Consider the following 23,850-nt stretch of genomic DNA (forward strand, 5'->3'; position numbering starts at 1 on the left):
TGCAGGATTCTGCACTGCAGTCTCCATATTTCTGACAGTAATTTCAGCTGTAAAGCAGCGTGGGGAAAAGGCAGTTCTGAACAGCAGAGTAAACGCGTTAACTGCAAGCAATCACCTTTTCTCCGAGGATACAATTACAGGGAAATTGCCATTAGCCAAGGCACTGTTCAGACAGAAGCTTTCCCTGGTGGCTGTCCCACTAAATAGGAAGTGAGAGGAAAGGTACTTCTAGGAAATGGTACCAACTGAGAACCACAGTCACTGATTTGATAGTGATGGTGTGCTGATCCCACTACTCCAAAGAATGGTCAGCTGGGGAATGGTACAGTCCTCTTGTGAGCTGTAAGTGTCAGAGAACACTAGTTCTGGACACCGGGCATTTGCAGCAAACCCTCTGCCTGGAAAAACAGCTTTAATTACCGGTAGGCATTGATTCTTACAGTGCTGTAGTAGAACCAACACATACACGGAAAGGGTCAGCACAGAAGGGAAGATCTTAATCCAGGTGCTTGCTTTTGGTCTAAAAAAAAATTACATTCTCTCACGTATTTTAAAGAATCGACTATTTTCACATGAGAAACATTTTGCAATGGTAGACAGAGTCACATGGAGATGACAAGTATCACATCATAGCCTGGTCATTTGAAGCTAATGCAACAAAACTTCCATAAACACTGATAGCTGCTGCTGCTGCTTCTTCTTCTTCTTCTTCTTCTTCTTCTTCTTCTTCTTCTTCTTCTTCTTCTTCTCCTCCTCCTCCTCCTCCTCCTCCTCCTCCTCCTCTTCTTCTTTTTCCTCTTCTTCAGAGCTTATATTGGCATTTAATACTAAATATGTTTTTTCCCCATTTGTTATGGCAAAATTAAACCTTTGGGTTCTCTGATGATGTACGAATCCCAGACCTCATATTTGGACACTAAGTGATACTTTTGTAGTGTAGCAAGGAACAATCTCTGCAAAGAGAAAAATAGAAGTATACTATGTTAGTTGTCAGTCTCTGAATGCTCGTAGCTTACTTGGTTAGGCAGGTCTTGAAACAATTGCGGGAATAAGCTGGTGTACACCCTCCACCCAAATCCTCCAAACATTTTAAATTAATAACTTTTGTTGCAAGGAGCGTTCCCTGCACATGGATATACTGTCTCCACTCTGAGGTGTTGTAAATCACTACAATCAAATGGTATATAAATTCTATGAAATGAATAAATACACATGATAAGCTCCACACAGGATTTCAAACACATCAAGGGAAGGTTACAGGTAGGTAGCCGTGTTGGTCTGCCATAGTCAAAACAAAATAAAAAATAAAAAAATTCCTTCCAGTAGCACCTTAGAGACCAACTAAATTTGTTCTTGGTATGAACTTTCGTGTGCATGCACACTTATTCAGATAATCAAGGTGCTGTACACAGTTCTCTACACTCTATCTGATCACTAGGTTCAGTTCTGAGGTCCGCCATTTTAGATATATAGTAAGTATAATAATAAAATTGGGCAGGGTTATAAGACATCCTGTATGATAAAATAATATGTTTAAGCATATGGGAAAGATGTAGTATCCATATTTTTAAAAAAAAATTCAGAAAGAAAACAACTGATCATGTTATTCAGAGAGAAAAAGAAGCAATGAACTTAATTTACAAGAAGTTAGGGGAGAAAAGATAATGAAAAAAGCTTAAAACCAGGAGTGGGGAACCTGTAGCTCCCCAAAGTTGGTTGGACTCCAACTCCAATCAGCCCATAATGTTGGCCAGGGGTAGGCAACCTAAGGCCCATGGGCCACAAGCGGCCCACGGGAGTCGTTTAATCGGCCCACGAGCCGCCCCCGAATCGAGCTGCCCGTTCGGCGAATCTCCGTGCAACGCGCTAAACCGGCACAGCGCAGCATGGAGACTCGCTTCCGCAGTGCCAGAAATTGCGTCTGCACATGCTCAGATGCCTAAAATCACATCTGCACAGATGCAGACGCTGGAAATCGTGTCAAATCACGTCTGCGCAGATGCCGGAAATCGCAGTCTCGCGCGCGCGATCTGGCCCACAGAGGGATCTCTGCTGGAGTGAACTGGCCCAGGCGAGGTAAATCTTGCCAACCCCTCATGTTGGCCGTGCTGACAGGGGCTGGTGAGAGCTAGGAACCAATGGCTTCTTCCGGATTGCAGGTTTCCTATCCTTGCTTCACACCAAAGCTCTACTTGTCCTAAGGAAGTGGCTTGCCCTACTCATTGGGCCCCTTGTGACATTCTGGTGGCATAATCAATGCTTCCCATCCCCATGTCAGCCATATGACTATTGTGATCTCCTTGACTCGTTTGTCCTTGAACTGGAGACAAAGCTTGTTGCTTGAATAGTTCCAAGGCAATAAGGCATAATTCAGGAACAGTGACTCTTTCCATGGTGAAGAAGAGGCCATTCTCTTACCCCCCCCATCCCCATCCCTCAAGCTGCAGCAACCAAGAATCATGTTCTGCTGACAGAGGAGGAGGCTGGACCATGATAGCATCATAGAATCATAGAGTTGGAAGAGACCACAAGGGCCATCCAGTCCAACCCCCTGCCAAGCAGGAAACACCATCAAAGCATTCCTGACAGATGGCTGTCAAGCCTCCACTTAAAGACCTCCAAAGAAGGAGAATCCACCACACTCCTTGGCAGCAAATTCCACTGTCGGACAGCTCTTACTGTCAGGAAGTTCTTCCTAATGTTTAGGTGGAATCTTCTTTCTTGTAGTTTGAATCCATTGCCCCGTGTCCGCTTCTCTGGAGCAGCAGAAAACAACCTTTCACCCTCCTCTATATTTGAACATGGCTATCATATCACCCCTTAACCTTCTCTTCTCCAGGCTAAACATACCCAGCTCCCTAAGCCGTTCCTCATAAGGCATCGTTTCCAGGCCTTTGACCATTTTGGTTGCCCTCCTCTGGACATGGTTGTCCTCCTCTGGACACAGAGGAAACACTCTTTTGAACAATGCCTCACCATCCAGGAGCTGAACAGAAATGGTGGTCTCCAGATGTTGTTGGACTTCTACTCCCATCAGCCCTGGTCAGCATGGCCAATGGTCAGGGATGATGGCAGTTATATTATTATTCTAATTTACTGCATTTATATCCCACCTTTTTATCAAGGTGGCATCCATAGTTCTCTCCTCCTCATTTAATCCCCACAACAACCCTGTGAGCTAGGTTAGGCTTGGAGGCAGTGACTGGCCCAAAGTCACCCAGTGAGCTTCATGATGCTCAAGTGGGGATTTGAACCCTCATGTCCCAGGTCCTAGTCCAACACTCTAACCACTACACCACATGGCTCTTTGTTGTCCAGCAACATCAGGAAGGCCACACGTGCCCATTTCCTGTGTTAAAGCAACTGATGTTGTCTCTGGGTCAGGAACCACTCTCACCTGCATATATGAGGCTTCAGTTTCCACATAGTCTAATTCCAAAAAAAAAGTCAAGGTATTGCTTGTTCTCCTAATTATTAACTGACAATGTACTGTTTAAGGCAGTAACTGTACATGACATTCTAACAAACTTCATGACTCGTCTCAATTCAGACTCTCATAGGCCTCTGGTTTTTATGTGCTTGGACAAATCATAAAGTCTGTTAGAGTGCCATGTATAGTTATTCCTGACCTAACACATAACCTTCCTAATCTATCCCCCTAAAGCTTCTGCCTCAGACTGCCTTCCTGCAATCCAGCTGTTAACCCAATCCCTCAATGGCTCCCAGTTGGAGTAATTATTTACTTTCAAGAAGCATGGATGGGCTCCTTGCCCTAAAAAATGGCAAAGATTTGTAGGTGCTTATGGCAGTGTTTGGCCACTTGGCAATAAAAACCAATATCCAGCCGTTTTGAGTCCACACGCAGCTTCCAAAACAGATAAGTAAGCAGAGAGTTATCTGTCTATAAATCCACTAAGTTCGATAAATGTGATGCCTCCAACATGATCATTACCTTCTGTGAATTACAGGGATGTCTCCCAACTGGATTCTTGAAATCTGATCCAGCTTAGGGTGTTTTCACAAATGATTCTGAGAACAGCACTTCAGATGAAAAGTTACCATCTATTCAGAGTCTTAGTCTGAAATGCATCGCTTGTGAATTTTGTTTATATGGAATGGGAAGTAAAAGAGGGCTAGTTTTGATCAAATATTCAGTGGGCTTTGTTGGAGGAAGCCTGAATGGGAGAGAGAGTTCGCATTCCATCACATCCAAAGCTCTGACAACTAGCCAAAGCTGGAGATGGGATCATTTTTCACCATTTGTTTTCTCATTGGTAGCTTTTTAATTCTTCCTTCCCATTGAAACCATAAGGTTCCAGGCTGGCATAGTTAAGGAGCCTAATCCAGAGGACTCTTGAGAAAGTGAGGGGCAGATCCAGCAGTCCCAAGGTCACTCTGACATGCAGCATTCCTGAATATAAGTAACACTGAGGACTGGCCCATTATGGCAGTACAGTGATACCTTGGTTCTCGAACTTATTCCATTCCGGGAGTCCGTTCAATTCCCAAAACAGTTCAAAAACCAAGGAACGGCTTCCGATTGGCTGCAGGAACTTCCTGCACTCAATCAGAAGCCATGGAACCCATGTTGGACGTTCAGCTTCTGAAAAATGTTTGCAAACCGGAACACTCACTTCAGGGTTTGCGGCGTTTGGAAGCCAATTTGTTCGGGAGCCCAGCCGTTCGACTACTAAGGTACCACTGTCTCAATAAAATCATTTTTCACGTGGCTTGGTGCTGGACTAGGGAAAGCAGCTTCAGAAGTACCACTGCTTGGGTAGAAACTCTTTGGCTCCAGGACATAATATGAGAAATAATTCTACACATAACTACTGGCAAGACAAATATGTTTATGCCGAGGCTCTATACATGGTTTAGCATGAAATTGGCTTTCTTGGAAATAACCGGGGCCTTCTGGAGCCAGGGGTAGATGAACTTAATGAGCTATGATTTTGTAGTTGTTGGCACATTCTTAAACTTGGATCGCTTTAAAAGAGGATTGGACAAATTCGTGGAAGGCAAGGATATCAGTGGGTACTAGCCATGATGACTATTCTCTGCCTCCATGGTTGGAGGCAGAGATACTTCTAAATGTGAGTTGCTGGAAACCGTACTCAGGTCCTGCTTGCCGGTTTCCCAGAAGGCATCTGGGTAAGAACAGGATGTGGGCCATTGGCCTGATCCAGTAGGCTCTTAAGTTCAGATAAGAATGGTTATATGGTTGGCTAAGAGTTTTTAAATTATTGGGCAGGGCTGCTTTAGGGACTGTTATTACTCATTTACTTCTCTCCAGTACTTTGGCCACCTCATGAGAAGAGAAGACTCCCTGGAAAAGACCCTGATGTTGGGAAAGATGGAGGGCACAAGGAGAAGGGGACGACAGAGGATGAGATGGTTGGACAGTGTTCTCGAAGCTACTAACATGAGTTTGGCCAAACTGCGGGAGGCAGTGAAGGATAGGCGTGCCTTGGGTGCTCTGGTCCATGGGGTCACGAAGAGTCGGGAACGACTGAACAACAACAACTTCTCTCCTTCCACACACCTCTCAAGGTGATGTTCACAGCTATGTACCAAATGACATGACCGTGACAATGGAAAGTGAGAGGAAGGCAGCGTTACAGGGTGGAAAATAAAATCTTTAATTCCCAGCCTTCTCCTTTTTATATGCACTTCTTGCAGATTTCAAGCACACCTCCATAAGATGATCGAGAAACTCGCTTTCTGCTTTAAATGGCTGTTCTCAAGGATTTTGACTCTGTGCCAGATTCCAGATCCTCTATGAAATACCTCACATGGATAGCAGTGAATAGTTGACTAACTTTCCTCCCTAATGTGATGAAGAAATCAGGTTGAAATTAGCATCTCAATACACTGGAATGAAAAGGAAATTAGGCTGCAATCTCATTGATATATGTCTGTACCTCTTTCTCTGAGGTCTGTAATGTAGGCTTTCATAAATTCTTTTTCAAACAGCTCACGATCACGGTCACTTTCTGTTATTTTGTCAATCTCTTGAAATGAGGTTGTTTCAAGAGGGTTATCCTTGAGGCTTATAAATCTGCAAAAAAATGAAATATTAGCATGAAGAGGGTTATATAATGTTCCTTATCATGAGCAGACTGTAACTTGCTATATGCCAAATGATTTATCGCCCTATAAATTTTCTGTTCTTCCTACTTGGTTACTGAGCAAAGTCCATTTATCTATGGGCAAAAGTTTGCTACTCTTTTCGTGGGCATAGAAACCACACACTTTTCATGCTAATTAGCTAGAATAAATGTTAATTCAGAAGTAGCCTTGTGGAGGCAGACATGCACAGGACTGAGAGCACATGCTTAATTATTGAATTGAAAGACATATTTTCTACCTCCTGAGGAGCATAAAAATAGTTTCAACTCCACCCTCTCGGTTCAATTTTGCACAGCAATCTTAAGCGGGGGAAACCATGAAAAATATTTTAACTCAAGGGAGTTAACTAGAGTTATGAAGGAGGAAAACACCAGATTCATATGTGTGGGGTGTACAGTAATCCATTGGAACAGTCAAATGCAACATTCTTCGTTTTCCTAGAGTGGGCACAGACAGGGCAACATCCAGTCAGTGTAACTTCCTGTTCCATTGGTCTGGAGCGACTTCCCCCTGCATGTGACCTGGGAGATGGGCGTGGCCCTGGCTGACTCCATAAAAGTCGAGTCACGCAACCATTTTCTCTCTCTTGCTCTCCTCTCTTGCTTGCTGCTCTCCTGCAGCCATTTTATTCTCTTAATATAATTTTGCTGTCTGCTGGCTCTCAGCCAGCAGCACATGAGCTCACTCTCCATGTGAGATAAACTCACAGACTGTTATGTAACTACTAAGGAAAGCCTGCCTTTCAGGGATCTAATTGTGAACCGAATATGAGTAAATTTCTTGTTACTTTTAAGGAAGATCTCTTGTGTCTTTATTATTTTAAGAGGGATAAAAGGGGACACCAGGAATAATCCATCTGGGCAAGCCAAATTGGATTACTTAACTAAAGAGATTCAAATGAATCTGCATACTAACTTCCTGCTATATTGAGGGCAATCTGCTCTGCTACATCACTCACTAGTATGAGTGAAGGAAGGATACTTATTCAATATATCCTTTCCCACTTTCCTTAACATTCCCACAATATGTGAACTCTGTACCTCCTGGCACACTTCCATGGCTCAATATTCAGATCCCTACTAGCCCCCATGAGACCATGATAGAATTACTGGTTCTGAGAGCAAAGACCTTAAACCAGGGGTCAGCAACCTTTTACAAGGAGTGAGCAAATTTTGAATTTTGAGAGAGTACTGAGAGTACTCATCACAAAATAGCTGCTGGGGGTGCCATAATCCAAAACGGCTGCCACAGAGAGCATGGAATAGCATAGCATATGACCAACCCTGACAATCTTATGCTTACCAAAGGAAGTTAGATATGTTCTAATTGTGGAGATCACACAATACTGATTGCACCCACACACTGATTGTGTGGGTTGTCCTGAATTTGTTTAACATGGCAGCTAGTATGGATTATTACGGAATTAATTGGGCTAAAGGAAGCTTTATCTTATCTGCAAATATGGTTATAGAATCATAGAATCATAGAGTTGGAAGAGACCACAAGGGCCATCCAGTCCAACCCTGCCAAGCAGGTTATGATCAGTGCTTGTTTTCTAGAAAAATAGGCGCCGGTACTCACCATATTCACCACTCAACATGCTACAATTCCCAGCGCCTTTAGCAAACTACAGTTTCAAGGATTGTTGGGGAAATTGTTTACTGTGTGTGTGGCCTTCATTGCTCCTATTCCCCAAAAGCAAGGCATGAGCATAGTTTCTTGGGTACCTAAAAGAGTTTCCCTTATTCCCTCACCCCTTGTTTTACAAGCATATCTGTCAAGACGCTTCTTCTGCTATCTGTTTGTGACACCTTGTAACCTGGATGTAATAGTGTGTGTGTGTGTGTGTGTGTGTGTGTGTGTGTGTGTGTGTGTAGGGAGTTAGATTATGTGAAGAAAATGCAGGATTAGATTCCATCCATTGTAGAATCTAGGGGAACGGATCCAGCAGAGAGAAAAGGAAGAACACTTTTTGAAGTTGTTATTGATTACTTACTTTAAACCTGTGGTTGACTCACATATAGCTGTGGGCATCGAAACCAGCTTATCGCCACTCACTGCCAGTAAAGTGAGCTTCGACATGTTGACCAAAGCTTGTGGAAGATAAGTAAGCTCGTTTTTCTGCAGGAGAAGAGTTTGTAATTCTTCCAGCCTTGGGAGATCAATAAGAGTTGGATAGTTAAATGCATTAATACCATAGCTGATACGTTTGCTTATATACTAGCAAACTTCCTATTGATATGATACATTAATCTGTATTTCCCATTTGATAATTTCGGAATGCAATTTCTTTTCTCATTAACTGATGGAGGATGGTGTTTGTGTGAAAGTGTGTAGAAATGTCAGGCACAGCCCTAAGCTAAATACACTATAAACCAAGGATACTGGGAGACTCCCACCATCCCGAACCATCATCTATGCTAGCAGGGCCTGATGGAAGCTGGAGTCAAACCACATTTGGAGGGTCACATGTTCCCCATCCCTGATATAAACCTCCTTCAGGCATGCAAAAGGACACAAGGACTGAAACTGGGAAGATTCTGAATGCCCTTAGAACCTCTCTGTTGAGCTTCATGCTGAACATGTAAATGTTGGGTGAGGAGGGGAAATTGTGGGCAGGGCTTCATGCCCCTGACCCAAGTTGAGCCTTCACACATTCCTTTTACCACCTGAAGATGGCTATAGAGTCTTAACCATAATTACTTTCAAAGCAGGACAGCAGACATGTGGCTTAGCTGCCACCATCCTTCCAGCTCATAGACCAGAATATTTGTGCACATCCCAAGGTTTCATAGCTTCCACCGCAAATGATAGTTCTTATTTGCTACCAGTTCATGGAGTGGCACTGACTGGCAGCTTCCTCCTTCTTAGGGCTCATCCACACTATATCCCATGCATAGAAAACATGGATCTGAGAGGCCTCCTTCTTGTCCGACACTTTTTCAGGCACGGGTCTGAGCAGTTTTCCCTTTGCCCTGCCACTTTCCCCTGGAAAACTCACTCTTTAGCACTAAATCAGAACAAATGGCAATCCACAGAAAAGCCAACTCAGCACTAAATATCAGGTTTCCCCAGTGGAAAGCAGTGGAGCTAATGGAGGCGTGGATAAGTCCTTAGTCTCAGTGTTCCACTTGCAGAATTCAGCAGTGGGGAGAATGAGGAAAGAACTAGAATCTGTTGTCTCCGCCTCTCATTGGCTGTGGCTCCACATACTGGTGGTCTCCCTCCCTTCTGCTAATGGCAGGGATGTCCAACCAGTAGATCATGATCTACTGGTAGATCCCCAGCGGATCCTGGTAGATCATGGGATCCTTACAGTACAGAAGCTAAAAATATTCTGTGCAATTCTCCCCCAAAAAGCTCAACAACTCTGGGCAATCCACCCACCCACCCTACGTACCCTCCTTCTCCCTCCGATGACAATGGGTAGATCACTGCCAGTTTTTTTTATACTGGGAGTAGATCACAGTCTCTTGGGAGTTGGACATGCCTGGCTAACGGGTACCAGCCACCACTAAGTTAGACAACCTTCCAATCCATGCCACCTCCAAATTTAGACAGTATAGCCAGTCAATGCTTCGTTTGTTACAACCAAACTTAATTTCAAAGGCAATATAAAGGACTACCTGTCTATGTCTTGTGGGAGATCTTTGAGGTTGTTGCTGCTCATATCCAACCACTGCAAACTTGACATCCGAAGCACACATATTGGAATTGAGGGGAAACTGTTTGCTGACACATCCACAAAGGTCACTTTTTTCAGGTTACTTAGCTGTAAAACAAACCAACAATTATGAAGAATTCAGTGAGGGGAGAATGCATTTAATTATGGAGCTTGGGGTTTTTGTCTTTCCCAATAAGCATAAAGAATTATCTAATAATTAAAATTGTATGGGCGTTATTCAAATGAGCTTTAGTCAGAACCACTGAAATTAATGAACATGACAAAGTTAGACCCACTAATTCCAATAGGTAGGTGTGCTCTGGGTAAAAATAATACCACTGTTTGCATTCTTCCTGACTTTAAAGCAATGCTAGAAACTGAAAATATTGCTCAGGCTGCTGCTCTAAGGCTGCAATCCTATAATTACTACTCATTCGTAAGATTAGTAAGATCAAACTTATCCATCCTTAAAGAAATCAGCCCTGAGTGCTCAGTGGAAGGGCAGATCCTGAAGTTGAGGCTCCAGTACTTTGGCCACCTCATGAGAAGAGAAGACTCCCTACAAAAGACCCTGATGTTGGGAAAGATGGAGGGCACAAGGAGAAGGGGACGACAGAGGATGAGATGGTTGGACAGTGTTCTCGAAGCGACTGGCATGAGTTTGGCCAAACTGCGGGAGGCAGTGGAGGATAGGCGTGCCTGGAGTGCTCTGTCCATGGGGTCACGAAGAGTCGGACATGACTGAACGACTGAACAACAACAACAACAACAGTAAGACCCATTTTCAATGGAATTTACTCCCCAGTAGGTGGGGAAAGATTGTAGCCTCAGTCTACAATTCTGCACACATTCACTAGACGTTGACCACTTGGGGAACATTAAAGAAGATGAGAAACCTCCTTCCTTTTTTCTGCGATCCTCCAATCTTCTCCAGTCAGTGGCAGCAGCTAGAGTGTGGGATATGTCAGTCAAATTCAACATTCTAAGAGAGGACTAACTGCCTCTATGTGACAGTCAGTTTGGTCTGTTGGTCAGTTAGGCTGCTGCTGATAGAAGTGTTAAGTAGTAAATGCTCTGATGGAGTCTTTTTAGGACTCACTAAAATCTAATATATAGTTTATATCTTTTGTAACCTAAGTGTGTACTCAATGAATCTGACAGTAAACTAGTTTATATTGTTATCATTCAGATTCATGTGTATTTTTCTTTTAAGAAGGACAAAGGGGTTTAACAACCAAGAAGGCAGGAAGGTAGAAGACATAATTATTTAAAAGGACTCAAACGAGTCAGCAATCCACTTGCTGCCGTGTAAATTTAAATAAGGAAACGTTTAACCCTGCTATATTATATATACCGGTAAACGTTCCTACATAGATGAGAGATGCTTCATTCAAGGCTGCAACCACAGCTAGTAATCTGGGTTGGGCTTGCACTGCAAATATTTGAAAGTACAATTAGGAAGACTCAGATACAGGCACACACATTTAAGCTTCACATGCCCCAGAGGGTAAAAAATGATAATTGCTCACTTGCATATATTAATTAAATGTGCTTAACTTTCTCTTTCATGGAAATCAGTGGGACATAAAAGAGCCTAACTTTGCCTAGATCACACACATTATATTAAAATCAGTTAGGCTTGCTTTCAAGAAATGGATTAAGGATCAGAATTTTAATGTCCCCAGTTCTTTAGGAGACTGGCAAAGGATGATGCTGTGCTTTAATCTAACAGTTTTCCTGGAGAGCAAAAGACACCTGAAAGCCAAGAAATCATATTAATCCTGTTTCCTAGAAAAGGCATAATAAAAGTAAACAAGCAGGGGAAATATGGGAAAGAATGTAAACAACATCTTCTTTTGCTTGTGGGGGTACAATCCACGAGCCCTTGTGGAAGAAACATCATAGCAATGTTGTGTGCCATTGCTTTATTCTACCTGGCATAACTCCTATATGACTCCCATATACTGTATTTCATCCAAAAGAGTCCTTTGAGATAAACAGAAGTTGCCAGTAGCAATTCTTGCTAAATTTTAGCCTGTTTTCCAAGCATAGGTAAAGGTAAAGGTACCCATGACCATTAGGTCCAGTCGCAGACGACTCTCGGGTTGCGCGCTCATCTCGCTCTATAGGCCGAGGGAGACAACGGGGTGAGCTCCCATTGTTTGGTCCTAGCTCCTGCCCACCGAGCAGTTCGAAAGCACGTCAAAGTGCAAGTAGATAAATAGGTACCGCTCCAGCGGGAAGGTAAACGGCGTTTCTGTGTGCTGCTCTGGTTCGCCAGAAGAGGCTTAGTCATGCTGGCCACATGAACCGGAAGCTGTATGCCGGCTCCCTCGGCCAGTAAAGCAAGATAAGCGGCGCAATCCCAGAGTTGTCCGCAACTGGACCTAATGGCCAGGGGTCCCTTTACCTTTACCTCGTGAGCAACAGGTGCAAATTACCAATGATAGGTACGGCATTGATTTTATCAAGAAACAAAATAAAATCACCCATAATTGCTGGGTGTGTGAAGCTGTGTCATGAACTCTGAATATCGAACTGGAAAAGCAAGCAAGCAGTAAGAGACTTCTGGTAGCAAGATGATATTTCAAGTCAAATGCCGAACGGCAGAAAAGGACTTTATCAGCAGCAAAAGTATATAAAGGTCAAGCAGATGTCAGTGGTCTAGTTGTCACCTCCTCCCCTGTAAGAAGATCCCTGTTTTCCTATCTCAAAAAGTCCTGGTCAGTCATGATGTCCTTCAGAAGCTGCCAAGTATTTCAGCATCCCAGGCCAACTGCTAGACTGCAAAAAAATTATGTAATGTGAATATGAAGTTGTAACGACATGAATAATATTTCACAACTAATAAGACACTCACTAAATAGTACATGGGAAATATAGTGGATAATTGACTGACTGGTCTGAATCAGGGGTCGCCAAACTTACCCAGCCTCGGGCCAGTTCCTCCAGCGCCGATCGCGCGGTGGGCCAGAGGGCAGGGGAGTGTGCACGCGCTATTTCCGGTGCACTTTTGGGTCTGCAGAGGCCGTGCACACGCGCACAAGCTATTTCCGGTGCTCCACTGGCCCATAAGTGCACCAGAAATGACGCTTGCACGCGTGCGCACAAGCTATTTCTGGTGCTCCACTGACCCGAAAGTGGCCAGCTGTGCCACGCCGCACCACACCAGGAAGAATGGGTGGTGGCAGCGGGCGGCGGCAGTGGGTGGCAGGCCGGAAAACTGAGTCCCTTAGTTTGGGGAAGCCTGGTCTGAATGATTACTCAGGTGTCTCCTCCCCCCCCCCTTTTGTCATCTATGCCTATGAGGCAGGTTAGCCTGGAAGAGAGTAATAAGCTTTGTCACCCTGTAAGCTTTATGGCTAAGATTTATGGATTTGAAATTGAAACTCTGGTGGTGCGCTAGTCTGATACTAGTGTCCCTCTCCCACAAAGCGTGTTCTCCTTCATGGAGAGCATGTGTTGCGGTGGGGGCTAGCAAGTCACCCCTCTGCTGCTGGGCGGGTTTGTATGGATGGCCGCTACTGTGATTGGGCTCTGGCTGTCATTGGGGAGATTCATATGTTGCAACTTGTTGATGGACAGTCCAGAGCCTATAAATGACCCTGCACTCAGTGTCGGAGCACTCCTGGCTTCGTGCATCGGATCGCCCGCCCTCCTGCCCTGTTATTAGGCCTCTGCATTGACCTTGCTATGCCTGTCATGGGGTCGTCTGCGTTGGAGCAGGGGCCTGGTAGGAATTTTTCCATTTGGCTGATTGGTTGGTGCCATTTGGTTTTCGCCTATTGCGTAGCAATTAGTCACAACTTGTAAGGTTGGCGGTTAGGTATTGGTTATAAATTGGTTGAGGAGGGGCAGAGTTGGCTGTGGTTGCCCCTCCTATTCTGCGAAGGGGCAGGTTGGCTGTGGTTGCCCCTTCAAGGCTGCTGCTGCAAGGGGAATTCCGTTAAAGGAATCCAGGGGCTCACCGTGCTTGTCCGTTTCCCCTGGTCGGGGGACAGGGCCCACGCAAGAGCCCCTGGGAGCATTTGGGGAGAACGGGTGCACATTCTCTCCCCAAAGTGTTTTCCCCTATACTGACTCCACAGGCGGGTGGATGGCAGTTCTGTCCCCAGAGGGACAGATAGTCTTAACCAATGCCTAAGCAACCACTCACTTATTTTGTATTCAATAAAGTTGTGGCCAAATTAATGCCAAAAACCTAAAACTTATATCAGGTGTGAAGTGTGTTTTACTTGAGGGGTGGTTTGGGGACCTTGACACGCAATAGCTGTTTTCTGGAATAGTCCCAAAGGTGGGAGCAGAATCACTGAAACACAGTGCCACCACAACAAAGGGGATCTGTAAGTATGGGTGCTTGTTCCTGTTTCTTTCTCTCTGGTATTCAAAATCTTTTCTTGCTTCGCAGTTTATTTCGATGCTGCTCTTCTAACCCTTTTAAGTGATCTCTGTTGCAGAGTGTGCAATTATTTGGGTGCCAAAGAAAGCATTTCTATAAGCAACTTCACCTAAATCCTGGACGAATGGTCTGACTTGGGGGGATGCATATATACACACCTGCTGTGGGCTGTTTGGTTTTCCTAATTTTCTTAGTTTTATACCACAAAGAGTGCCTCCCTTCTACTTCATAATCCCTTGGAAATGGAATGTGACAAAGAAATATGAAGAAACGGACTAAAGCGGGAGAGAAGAAACTTGGGTTAGTTGTGCCTCAGAATATATATGGGGTTCTGATCATACTGTGTAAAGAACAGCTCCTCTGGGCTCTTTCATGTAGGGCTATATTTAACAAAATGTGTCTGGCTTCTATACGGCATGGAAGCCAAACAGAGTTTTTATTTCATTTTTCCCCCTCCCTGAAATGCTAACAAAAATTCCCTGAGGTATAGGACACAGTGGAAATTATGGCAGCTGAATGGTATATTTAATAAAGGAAGTCATGTACATTTTATTTCCTTTAGAAGAATGATGGGTTTTTGCACCTTCGGCAACATTTTATTTTTAAACAAGTGCACCAAGCTTATCAGTTTTTACCTCGGCAGTTTATTCTGCCACCTCTGTATTTCCCCCCTTTTAAGCACTTTGTTATCCAACTCTGAATCAGTTATAATGCAAGCTTTGTGCAAGCTTCATTTTATACCGCATTTGACAGTCAAACTACCCAGCCACCATTACTGCTGTCCTCATTTTTAATCAAAATTGTCATCTTTATTTGACAAACGACCTATATTTCTGCTTATCTTAATCATTCTGCTTTAAAATATAGCCTGAGCAACATTCCAGAAGACCCCCGTTGCTTTGCTTCCCAACTCTCTGGCAGTGAAAGTTTTGGCTGAGAGAAAAGGACGCCACGTCCCTGAACGGAAAGAGTTGTTTGATTAATGGGTGCGTTTTCAGTTCTGCTTTTTTTATATTTTTGTCATTGAAAAGGATCCGCTGATAAGGTCATCTGATTGTAGTTTTAGTGTGAACTGCCCATTTCGTAGCATGTCAGAATGCAGAGGTCTGTGATCATTTTAGTTCTTGGCTACCTCTCTGAAACAAAGCTATAGTCAATTAAATTCAACTCATGTGCCATATTCCATGGATAGGCAAACTAAGGCCTGGAGGACCAATCACCTTCTAAATCCGGCCCGCGGACGGTCTGGGAATCAGCGTGTTTTTACATGAGTAGAATGTGTGCTTTTATTTAAAATGCATCTCTGGATTATTTGTGGGGCCTGCCTGGTGTTTTTACATGAGTAGAATGTGTGCTTTTATTTAAAATGCATCTCTGGGTTATTTGTGGGGCATAGGAATTCATTCATTTTTCTTTTCTTTTCAAAATATAGTCCGGCCCCCCACAAGGTGTGAGGGACAGTGGGCAGGCCCCCTGCTGAAAAAGTTTACTGACCCCTGGTCTAACTTCTCTATTTATTAGATTTATTTATACTTCTGTCAGGAGATTTGTGTTTTTTAAATAATCATTAAATATTGACGAATCCTTGTTAACTCTCTTCATTATTTTAAATAAAAGCACACATTCTACTCATGCAAAAACACCAGGCAGGCCCCACAAATAACCCAGAGATGCATTTTAAATAAAAGGACACAGTCTGCTCATGTAAAAACACGCTGATTCCCAGACCGTCCGCAGGCTGGATTTAGAAGGCGACTGGGCCGGATCCGGCCCCCGGGCCTTAGTTTGCCTTAAAAGGTAAAGGGACCCCTGACCATTAGGTCCAGTCGTGTCCGACTCTGGGGTTGCGGCGCTCATCTTGCTCTATAGGCCGAGGGAGCCGGCGTTTGTCCACAGACAGCTTCCAGGTCATGTGGCCAGCATGACAAAGCCACTTCTGGAGAACCAGAGCAGCGCACGGAAACGCCGTTTACCTTCCCGCTGGAGCGGTACCTATTTATCTACTTGCACTTTGACATGCTTTCGAACTGCTAGGTGGGCAGGAGCTGGGACCGAGCAACGGGAGCTCACCCCGTGGCAGGGATTCGAACCGCCGACCTTCTGATCAGCAAGCCCTAGACTCTGTGGTTTAACCCACAACGCCACCTGGGTCCCTTAGTTTGCCTACCCATGCCCTAAACGTTCCTGAGCTTTCACACATTTCTCAGTCTGTTCACAATGCTCCCGGGCAGTAGTTAAAGCAGGGGTCAGCAAACTTTTTCAGCAGGGGGCCGGTCCACTGTCCCTCAGACCTTGTGGGGGGCTGGACTATTGGTCAGGTGTCCCTTGACCTTTACCTTTTAACTATTAAGTGGTCCTTCCTGGGTATGCATATTTGCTTTATAATACATAAATAAATGTAAGCAAGAATGATTTTAGCCCACTCATGAAGCATTAGATGTCAGGGCCTGGCAATAATTTCGTTTGTCTGCCCCTTATTTGCCGCTTTTTCTCAGTGTCCTTTCTGCAGGCTGCAGAACCAGCTAATACAGAATTGTTTTCCCAGTGAACCAGACTGCTAAACAACAACAACAATAAGAAGAAGAATATTTTGATGTAACTAGGAACTACTGCAATGTAAGCTATCGTTTCGTTTGACATAAACTGCCATTAAAACAAGAAAACCTTTCTGAAACATAAAACAAGAAGTTCTTAGAGAGGTAATTTTATTTGCAAACATTCATATTTGAGAAATATAACCCCCCCCCAAACAAACACACACCTTACCCCAAAAATATACAGTTATGCTGCAAACTATAAAACACTAGTTAGCTGCTTTCTCCCCTCAGAGGGGGAAAAATCAGTGATTGTTCACTTCAGGGTGGAAAATATTGAGAACATTTTCAAAGATAATATCAGTGAAATGGAGCCCTGGAATTGGATAGCAATGGCAGATGCTAAATAAATGTCAAGGGAAAAGATGGGAGGTAAATGTTAAGGCATAGCTAAAAGACACTGATCTTTGGCAATGTGCTATTATAGTAGCAACATTTCAATGACTGATACGTTAGAGATGTAATCTGCCTGTTTGATGGATGCTGGTATAGCAGAATGGCAATTGCTTACATGTAGCATTACTGAATCATATATTCACAACTGGGAAAGCTACTTTTTTATCCTTCAGCTAATAGCAGATCTGGTTTGCCATAAAGCAGCATTGTGCCTTTTGAATATAACATGTGATCATGAACTTTGTGATCATGAACTTTCAATCCAACTTTTATACTTGTATGGTATGAAGGCAGCCCTGTTTAGGGAAGCTTATAATGTTTGATGGACTCAGCAGCCTTTCTCAACCTTGGGTCCCCAGATGTTTTTGGCCTAAATCCCTAAAAGGGATGCGGGTGGCACTGTGGGCTAAACAACAGAGCCTAGGGCTTGCCGATCAGAAGGTCGGCAGTTCGAATCCCCTCAACGGGGTGAGCTCCCATTGCTCAGTCCCTGCTCCTGCAAACCTAGCAGTTCGAAAGCATGAAGTGCAAGTAGATAAATAGGTACCGCTCTGGCGGGAAGGTAAACGGCGTTTCCGTGTGCTGCTCTGGTTCTCCAGAAGCAGCTTTGTCATGCTGGCAACATGACCCAGAAACTGTACACCGGCTCCCTCGGCCAGTAAAGCGAGATGAGCACCACAACCCCAGAGTTGTCCGCGACTGGACCTAATGGTCAGGGGTCCATTTACCTTTACCTCCCATCATCCCTAGGTAGCAGGAGCAGTGGATGATGGGAGTTGTAGGCCAAAAACATGTGGGAACCCAAGGTTGAGAAAGGCTGGACTACTGTATTTTAATATTTTGTTGGAAGTCGCCCAGAGTGGCTGGGGAAACCTAGCCAGATGGGCGAGGTATAAATAATAAATTGTTGTTGTTGTTGTTGTTGTTGTTGTTGTTGGGACTGAAAGAAACCCTCTGAAAGATACTAGCCAAAATTTGACATTTATTGACAAGAAGAAGAAATAATCTCATTGTTAAGTAAGCAGATTCCTGACTGGAATAGAATTCTTTTATGAGGGTGGCACAGTTTCCCCCATAGATATGCGTAACGAGAGCTGCTCCTTAACAGTCCCAAAAGAATAGGGCCAGGGAAGCAATTGATCCAATAAATCTTCACAAGCACTGAGCAAACTTTTTCTAAATATCTTTTTCTTTTCCATTTGCCTTTGTTGATATTGAAAATTAGCACTTGGAGATGTGCTCCTGACTGCTCCTTGAAATTTGGCCAACTCTTAGACATTAAAAGGAAGTGAGAAAAGCCCTCCATGACTTGTTTTTAATGCTGGAGGGCACAAGCCCAGATAGATGGAGTTTGGTCCGGTGAGTCTCAGATTGTCCAGGCCTAAGATTTGGATTTCTGGTTCATTCAGGGCCGTCTCATCCATAGGGGCTTGTGGCGCACCGCACCAGGGTGCCGGACCCCCCAGGGGCACCCCCACGAGCCCAGCCCTGAGCCTTAGCCCGGCCCCTATCTGTGGTCCATGGGATTGTAGCCCTAGCATCCCCCAAACATTTATAGAAGCTCATGTAGTGCTAATGCTTCCACAAATCTCCTCTGACAACTGACACCTCACCACCTGCCCTTTCCATTTTCACACCCTCCTGCTAATATTGGGAATTATATGCTATGCCAATATCAGTCCCCCAGAAACCACGCCCTTCCCCCAGAAAAAGAACACAGCTGCTGCTTTCCTCAGATGGACAGATTTTTTGGCAAACATTGCAGGGGCAAGTGAAAATATTTGGCAGATGGTTTACGTGACCCTGCCTTCCCTCTTTGTGGAAGCAATGGGAATATGGGTTCAACAAAGATGGGACGGCATTCTCTCCCAAGGAAACGTGATACAGAAATGCAAACCTAGATAAATCTAGGTATCCGAAGAAGTGTGCATGCACACGAAAGCTCATACCAATAACAAACTTAGTTGGTCTCTAAGGTGCTACTGGAAGGAATTTTTTTATTTTGTTTCGACTATGGCAGAACAACACGGCTACCTACCTGTAACTAGAACTATGGAAGGCAACACATTGAGCCGCATGAAATGGAAGTCCATTGGGTATCTGAAGAAGTGTGCATGCACACGAAAGCTCATATCAATAACAAACGTAGTTGGTCTCTAAGGTGCTACTGGAAGGGTTTTTTTGTTTTTGTTTTTTTGGTCTAGATAAATTAAATACACATAACACCAGGACTGACTATCTCTCACACCTCCCAGCATCATAGAATCATAGAATTGTAGAGTTGGCAGCGACCCCGAGGGTCATTTAGTCCAACCCCCTGCAATGCAGGAATCTCAACCAAAGCATCTAGGACAGATGGCCATCCAACTTCTACTTAAAAACCTCCAAGGAAGGAGAGTCCAGAACCTCCACAACAATAACTTCAAGTTACAAGAAAGGAGACTACTAGAAAGAATTTTCGATTTTGTTTTGACTATGGCAGACCAACACGGCTACCCACCTGTTCAATATACAAGAAAGGAGATTCAGACTAAACATCAGAAAAAACTTTCTGAAATGTAAGAGCTGTTTGACAGTGAAATTATCTCCTTTGGAAGGTTGTAGACTCTCCTTCCTTGGAGGTTTTTAAGCCAGGGGTCAGCAACCTTTTTCAGCCATGGGCCGGTCCACCGTACCTCAGACCATGTGGTGGGCCAGACTATATTTTGGGGGAAAAACAATGAATGAATTCCTATGCCCCACAAATAACCCAGAGGTGCATTTTAAATAAAAGCACACATTCTACTCATGTAAAAACAGGCTGATTCCCGGATCGTCTGTGGGCCGGATTGAGAAGGTGATTGAGCCGCATCCTGCCCCCGGGCCTTAGATTGCCTACCCGTGTTTTAAGCAGAGGTTGGATGGCCATCTGTCTTGGATGCTTCAGCTGAGATTTCTGCATTGCAAGGGGTTGGACTGGATGGCCCTTGGTAGTGCCTTCCAAGTCTACAATTCTATGATTCTATGTAACATTAATAATATTCTGGGAAGGCTGAAGTACATTTTCACAAGTGATTCTAAAATCAGCTTTTGAATTTCCTGCATGGAAGAACCACACTCAGCAGAGTGCTTTAAAATGGCCTATTAACAACATTCAGGAGAATTACATCCCAGATTTAAAGGGACCCCTGACCATTAGGTCCAGTTGCGGACAACTCTGGGGTTGCAGTGCTCATCTCGCTTTATTGGCCGAGGGAACTGGTGTACAACTTCCGGGTTATGTGGCAAACCAGAGCAGTGCATGGAAACGCCATTTGCCTTCCCGCCGGAGTGGTATCTATTTATCTACTTGCATTTTGATGTGCTTTCGAACTGCTAGGTTGGCAGGAGCAGGGACCAAACAATGGGAGCTCACCCCGTTGCAGGGATTCGAACCGCTGACCTTCTGATCAGCAAGCCCTAGGCTCTGTGGTTTAACCCACAGCACCACCTACAAATACCACAAATTATACAGAGGGACTGATCATGGAACAATAGGTTTACTTAGAAATGTGTTCCACACAGAGGCATACCTAGGGGTTGGCGAGTTTGCCCCTGGCAAGGGTACAGCGGGGGGGGGGGGTACAAAAATTGTGCCTCTACACTCTAGCTCTGGGAGGGAGGAAGTCAGGCAAACAGATGGACTGACAAAGGAGAAGGAAGGAAGACAGACCCCAGTGTCTGAGGAAGAAGTCACTGGTAGAGCGAAAAAGGTGTGTGGGGGGGATGAACTTCTTAAGTTTCTGGTCCATGGTCTCAGCTTCAGAGGCACCAATACATCTCCTTCCCAATGGTTCAAGGGAGCCAAGATATACCTCTTGTTACACCTAGTTGATGTGTGCTTAGAATTGTAAGCTAGGGTGAATTTTTGAACCGCCCTTATAGGGCAAGTGCTGTTTTTCTAGGAATTAATGCACTGATTCCCACAATCCTGATTCCTAAGAAAGCATTCTGGCATGTTGGCTCTGTTTTAGACAGACCACTGCTTCAGCACCCTTGGAATATGTGTGTTGCCTTCCCTGTGGAAATAGGAAGCAGAAAGGCAATTTTGTTGCTTCTGCTGCTGTCCTGTACATTTGTTAGACTGGCCTGGCACTGTTCCAAGGGTAATTGCAGTGACTGCAAACACATTCCTTAAAATCTTACTTCCTTGCAGCCACATGCTTGGCAACTAAAAACTGTTCGCATTAAATCAAGGAGCTTTTGACAAAACGAATTGCCCAACCCACAAATGTCACAATAAGTCTAAAATATGAATTATTCCACAGCAAATTTTAGGAATATACTGTATTAGAAAAGCTATTTAAGATGTCAGTCTTTAAACAAATTTCCAATGTATTACATATATTGCACACAAATAAAGCATATACCAAGTGAGATGCTGGAGATCTGCAAATTTGGTATCTCTGATTTCTCATCTACTTTTGCTCTACATGTATGTATAGATGGATGCATCTGTCTATGAATTTATTTATTTGGTTTTTCAGTTTTAAAATTTTACAAACACATATGCAACATATGTCATAAAAACAAGATTCCACAGAATCTCCTGGACTTCCCTCCTACCCTTTGTGGTTCCTATTGTTAATCATTGCCTCCTGCATCTTTTATAATAACCCAAATCTTTTACATCTCCATTATATCCCAAAATTCACCATTAAACTACAAGTGTTATTCCAATCCTACTAACATTTTTAACTGTTTGCAATGATTTTTAAGATAGATTATAAATTTTCCCCATTCCTTATTAAAATTTTGGTCTTCCTGGTTTCTGATTCTTCCAGCCATTTTTGCCATTTCGGCATAATTCATCAACTTAATCTGCCATTCTTCTCTGTTTGGGACTTCTTTCCGATGCATGTATCTTCCTTGTAGAAAATCAAACTGTTGGTCCATGTGGTTCAGTCCTGCCTCTCCTGTTTGGCGCTGAAGGCCTCTCTACATGCAAATCCTTTCTATTCCTGAGTATTGTACTCTCCCTCATGGATGCGACCAGACGACGATGAATCCCTTCTCCTATTAAGCATGCACACCTAATCTTGTCACAGAGCTGAATGTTCCATGGTGAGATGTCTCTGTGTTTTGTAGAAAGATATGAGCTGGACCACAGTCATAAATGTATGTAACTGAACCTCTGCCAAATATTTTTGGTTTTGCTGTGGATGGCAGCCTTGGAACCTGGCCATGTGCTTTTAATAGGCCCCGCCTAAGTAGTAGTAGATTGCATGCATGCATCCAGCTGTCTGCATAATTTTGTTTTTCTTGGCAGACACCCATTACACTATTATTAGCCCAGTACAAAGTACCTCCTGGCATGATTTTGCTCTCCTTTTCACTAGCGCAATGAGAGCCGTAACATAGTCGTATATAAAAACAGAGACTCATTTGTTCTAGCCTACTCTTCCAGCAACAAGGCTTTCCAGTTTTATGGATTCTAAAGCTGCCATTAAAACACGTTTGTGTCGTGAACTTGCGAAAGTCAATTTTATCACATGGGTTCTTAAAATATCATCATCATCGTCATCATCATCTCACCACCCAAATTGATTACCATACCAAAAGCGAAATCAAAAATCTTACTTCAAACGGGAGCTCTGCTAGTTCTAGATTTCCAGACAAATCAAGTCTTTGCAGATTCTCACAGTCTCCCAGTTCTGGAGGGACAGCCTTCAAGCGATTAAAACTCACATTGAGCTCTTGCAGGTTTTTTAAGCAGCCTGTCAAAATAAAGTGAGCTAAGATCAGCTGTGCAGTAATTCCAATGACTACGGTAACAACAAGAGGCCCCTGGAAAACACGGGGCCAAGCGGTTTTCCGATTCAGTGGTACGGAGTGAGTTTTCCCGGAGAAAAGCAACAGAGCAACGAGAAATCTGGATGAGCCAGCATAATACAGACAGGGAAAACAGACCTGATATGATTTCATGGAGGGGGGAGAGGGAGGAATCAGGGCAGCCTAATGCAATTGCTGATAAACTGCATTAATAAATTAACGGTTTAATTGTACACATTTCCATGTGAGGGAATAGTTCTAAATAAAAAGGTGACAACACGTGTTTATATTACACTTTTAGATTAAACACAACACAAACATTATCTTAAATGAAGGATTCACCATTCTCTAATGGAAGGGAATACCTCTTTTAAGATAATAAATATGTTAATTATAAAATGGTGCTTGACATCAGACTATATATATATGTCAATATAATATAACTAGTGGTTTCAGCCCGTTACAATAACGGGCGCTAGAACAGATGTGGGCGGCGCGGGAGGGCTCACAGCCCTGCCGTCGCTTGCTGGGGCCTCCCGCTGGGCCGCGGGAGCCCGGGAACAGGCCGCTTGGCGGCCCGAAGGGACGTGGGCGGCGCGGGAGGGCTCAGGGCCCGGCCGACGCCGCGTTTCATTGGGGCCTCCCGCTGGGCCTGGCGGGCCGCGGGAGCTCGGGATCAGGCCGCTCGAGCCCGGGAGCAGGCCGCTCGATGGCCAAAATGGATGCGGGCGGCGCGGAAGGGCTCGCGGCCCTGCCGTCGCCGCCGCTTGTTGTTAGGGCCTCCCGCTGGGCCGCGGGAGCCTGGGAGCAGGCCGCTTGCCGGCCCAAAGGGACGCGGGTGGCGTGGGTCGTTGGGGCCTCCCGCTGGGCCTGGCGGG

At 44.3% G+C, this 23,850-nt stretch overlaps 1 protein-coding gene across 1 annotated transcript in view; it reads right to left on the reverse strand.

Annotated features, from left to right (window-relative positions):
- Positions 1–847: 847 nt before the first annotated feature.
- The window catches only part of LRRC2 (leucine rich repeat containing 2), a 70,775-nt gene continuing 47,772 nt past the window's right edge, over positions 848–23,850 (reverse strand). The window contains exons 5-9 of the mRNA XM_033164561.1: positions 22,781–22,917; positions 9,756–9,901; positions 8,126–8,281; positions 5,922–6,058; positions 848–953 (exon numbers count right to left, since the gene is read on the reverse strand). Of these exons, the coding sequence (XP_033020452.1) occupies positions 904–953; positions 5,922–6,058; positions 8,126–8,281; positions 9,756–9,901; positions 22,781–22,917 (626 nt within the window). The 3' untranslated portion in view covers positions 848–903. The remainder of the gene's footprint in view (positions 954–5,921; positions 6,059–8,125; positions 8,282–9,755; positions 9,902–22,780; positions 22,918–23,850) is intronic.

Source organism: Lacerta agilis, chromosome 11 (assembly GCF_009819535.1).
Source record: "Lacerta agilis isolate rLacAgi1 chromosome 11, rLacAgi1.pri, whole genome shotgun sequence".
NCBI lineage: Eukaryota > Metazoa > Chordata > Lepidosauria > Squamata > Lacertidae > Lacerta > Lacerta agilis.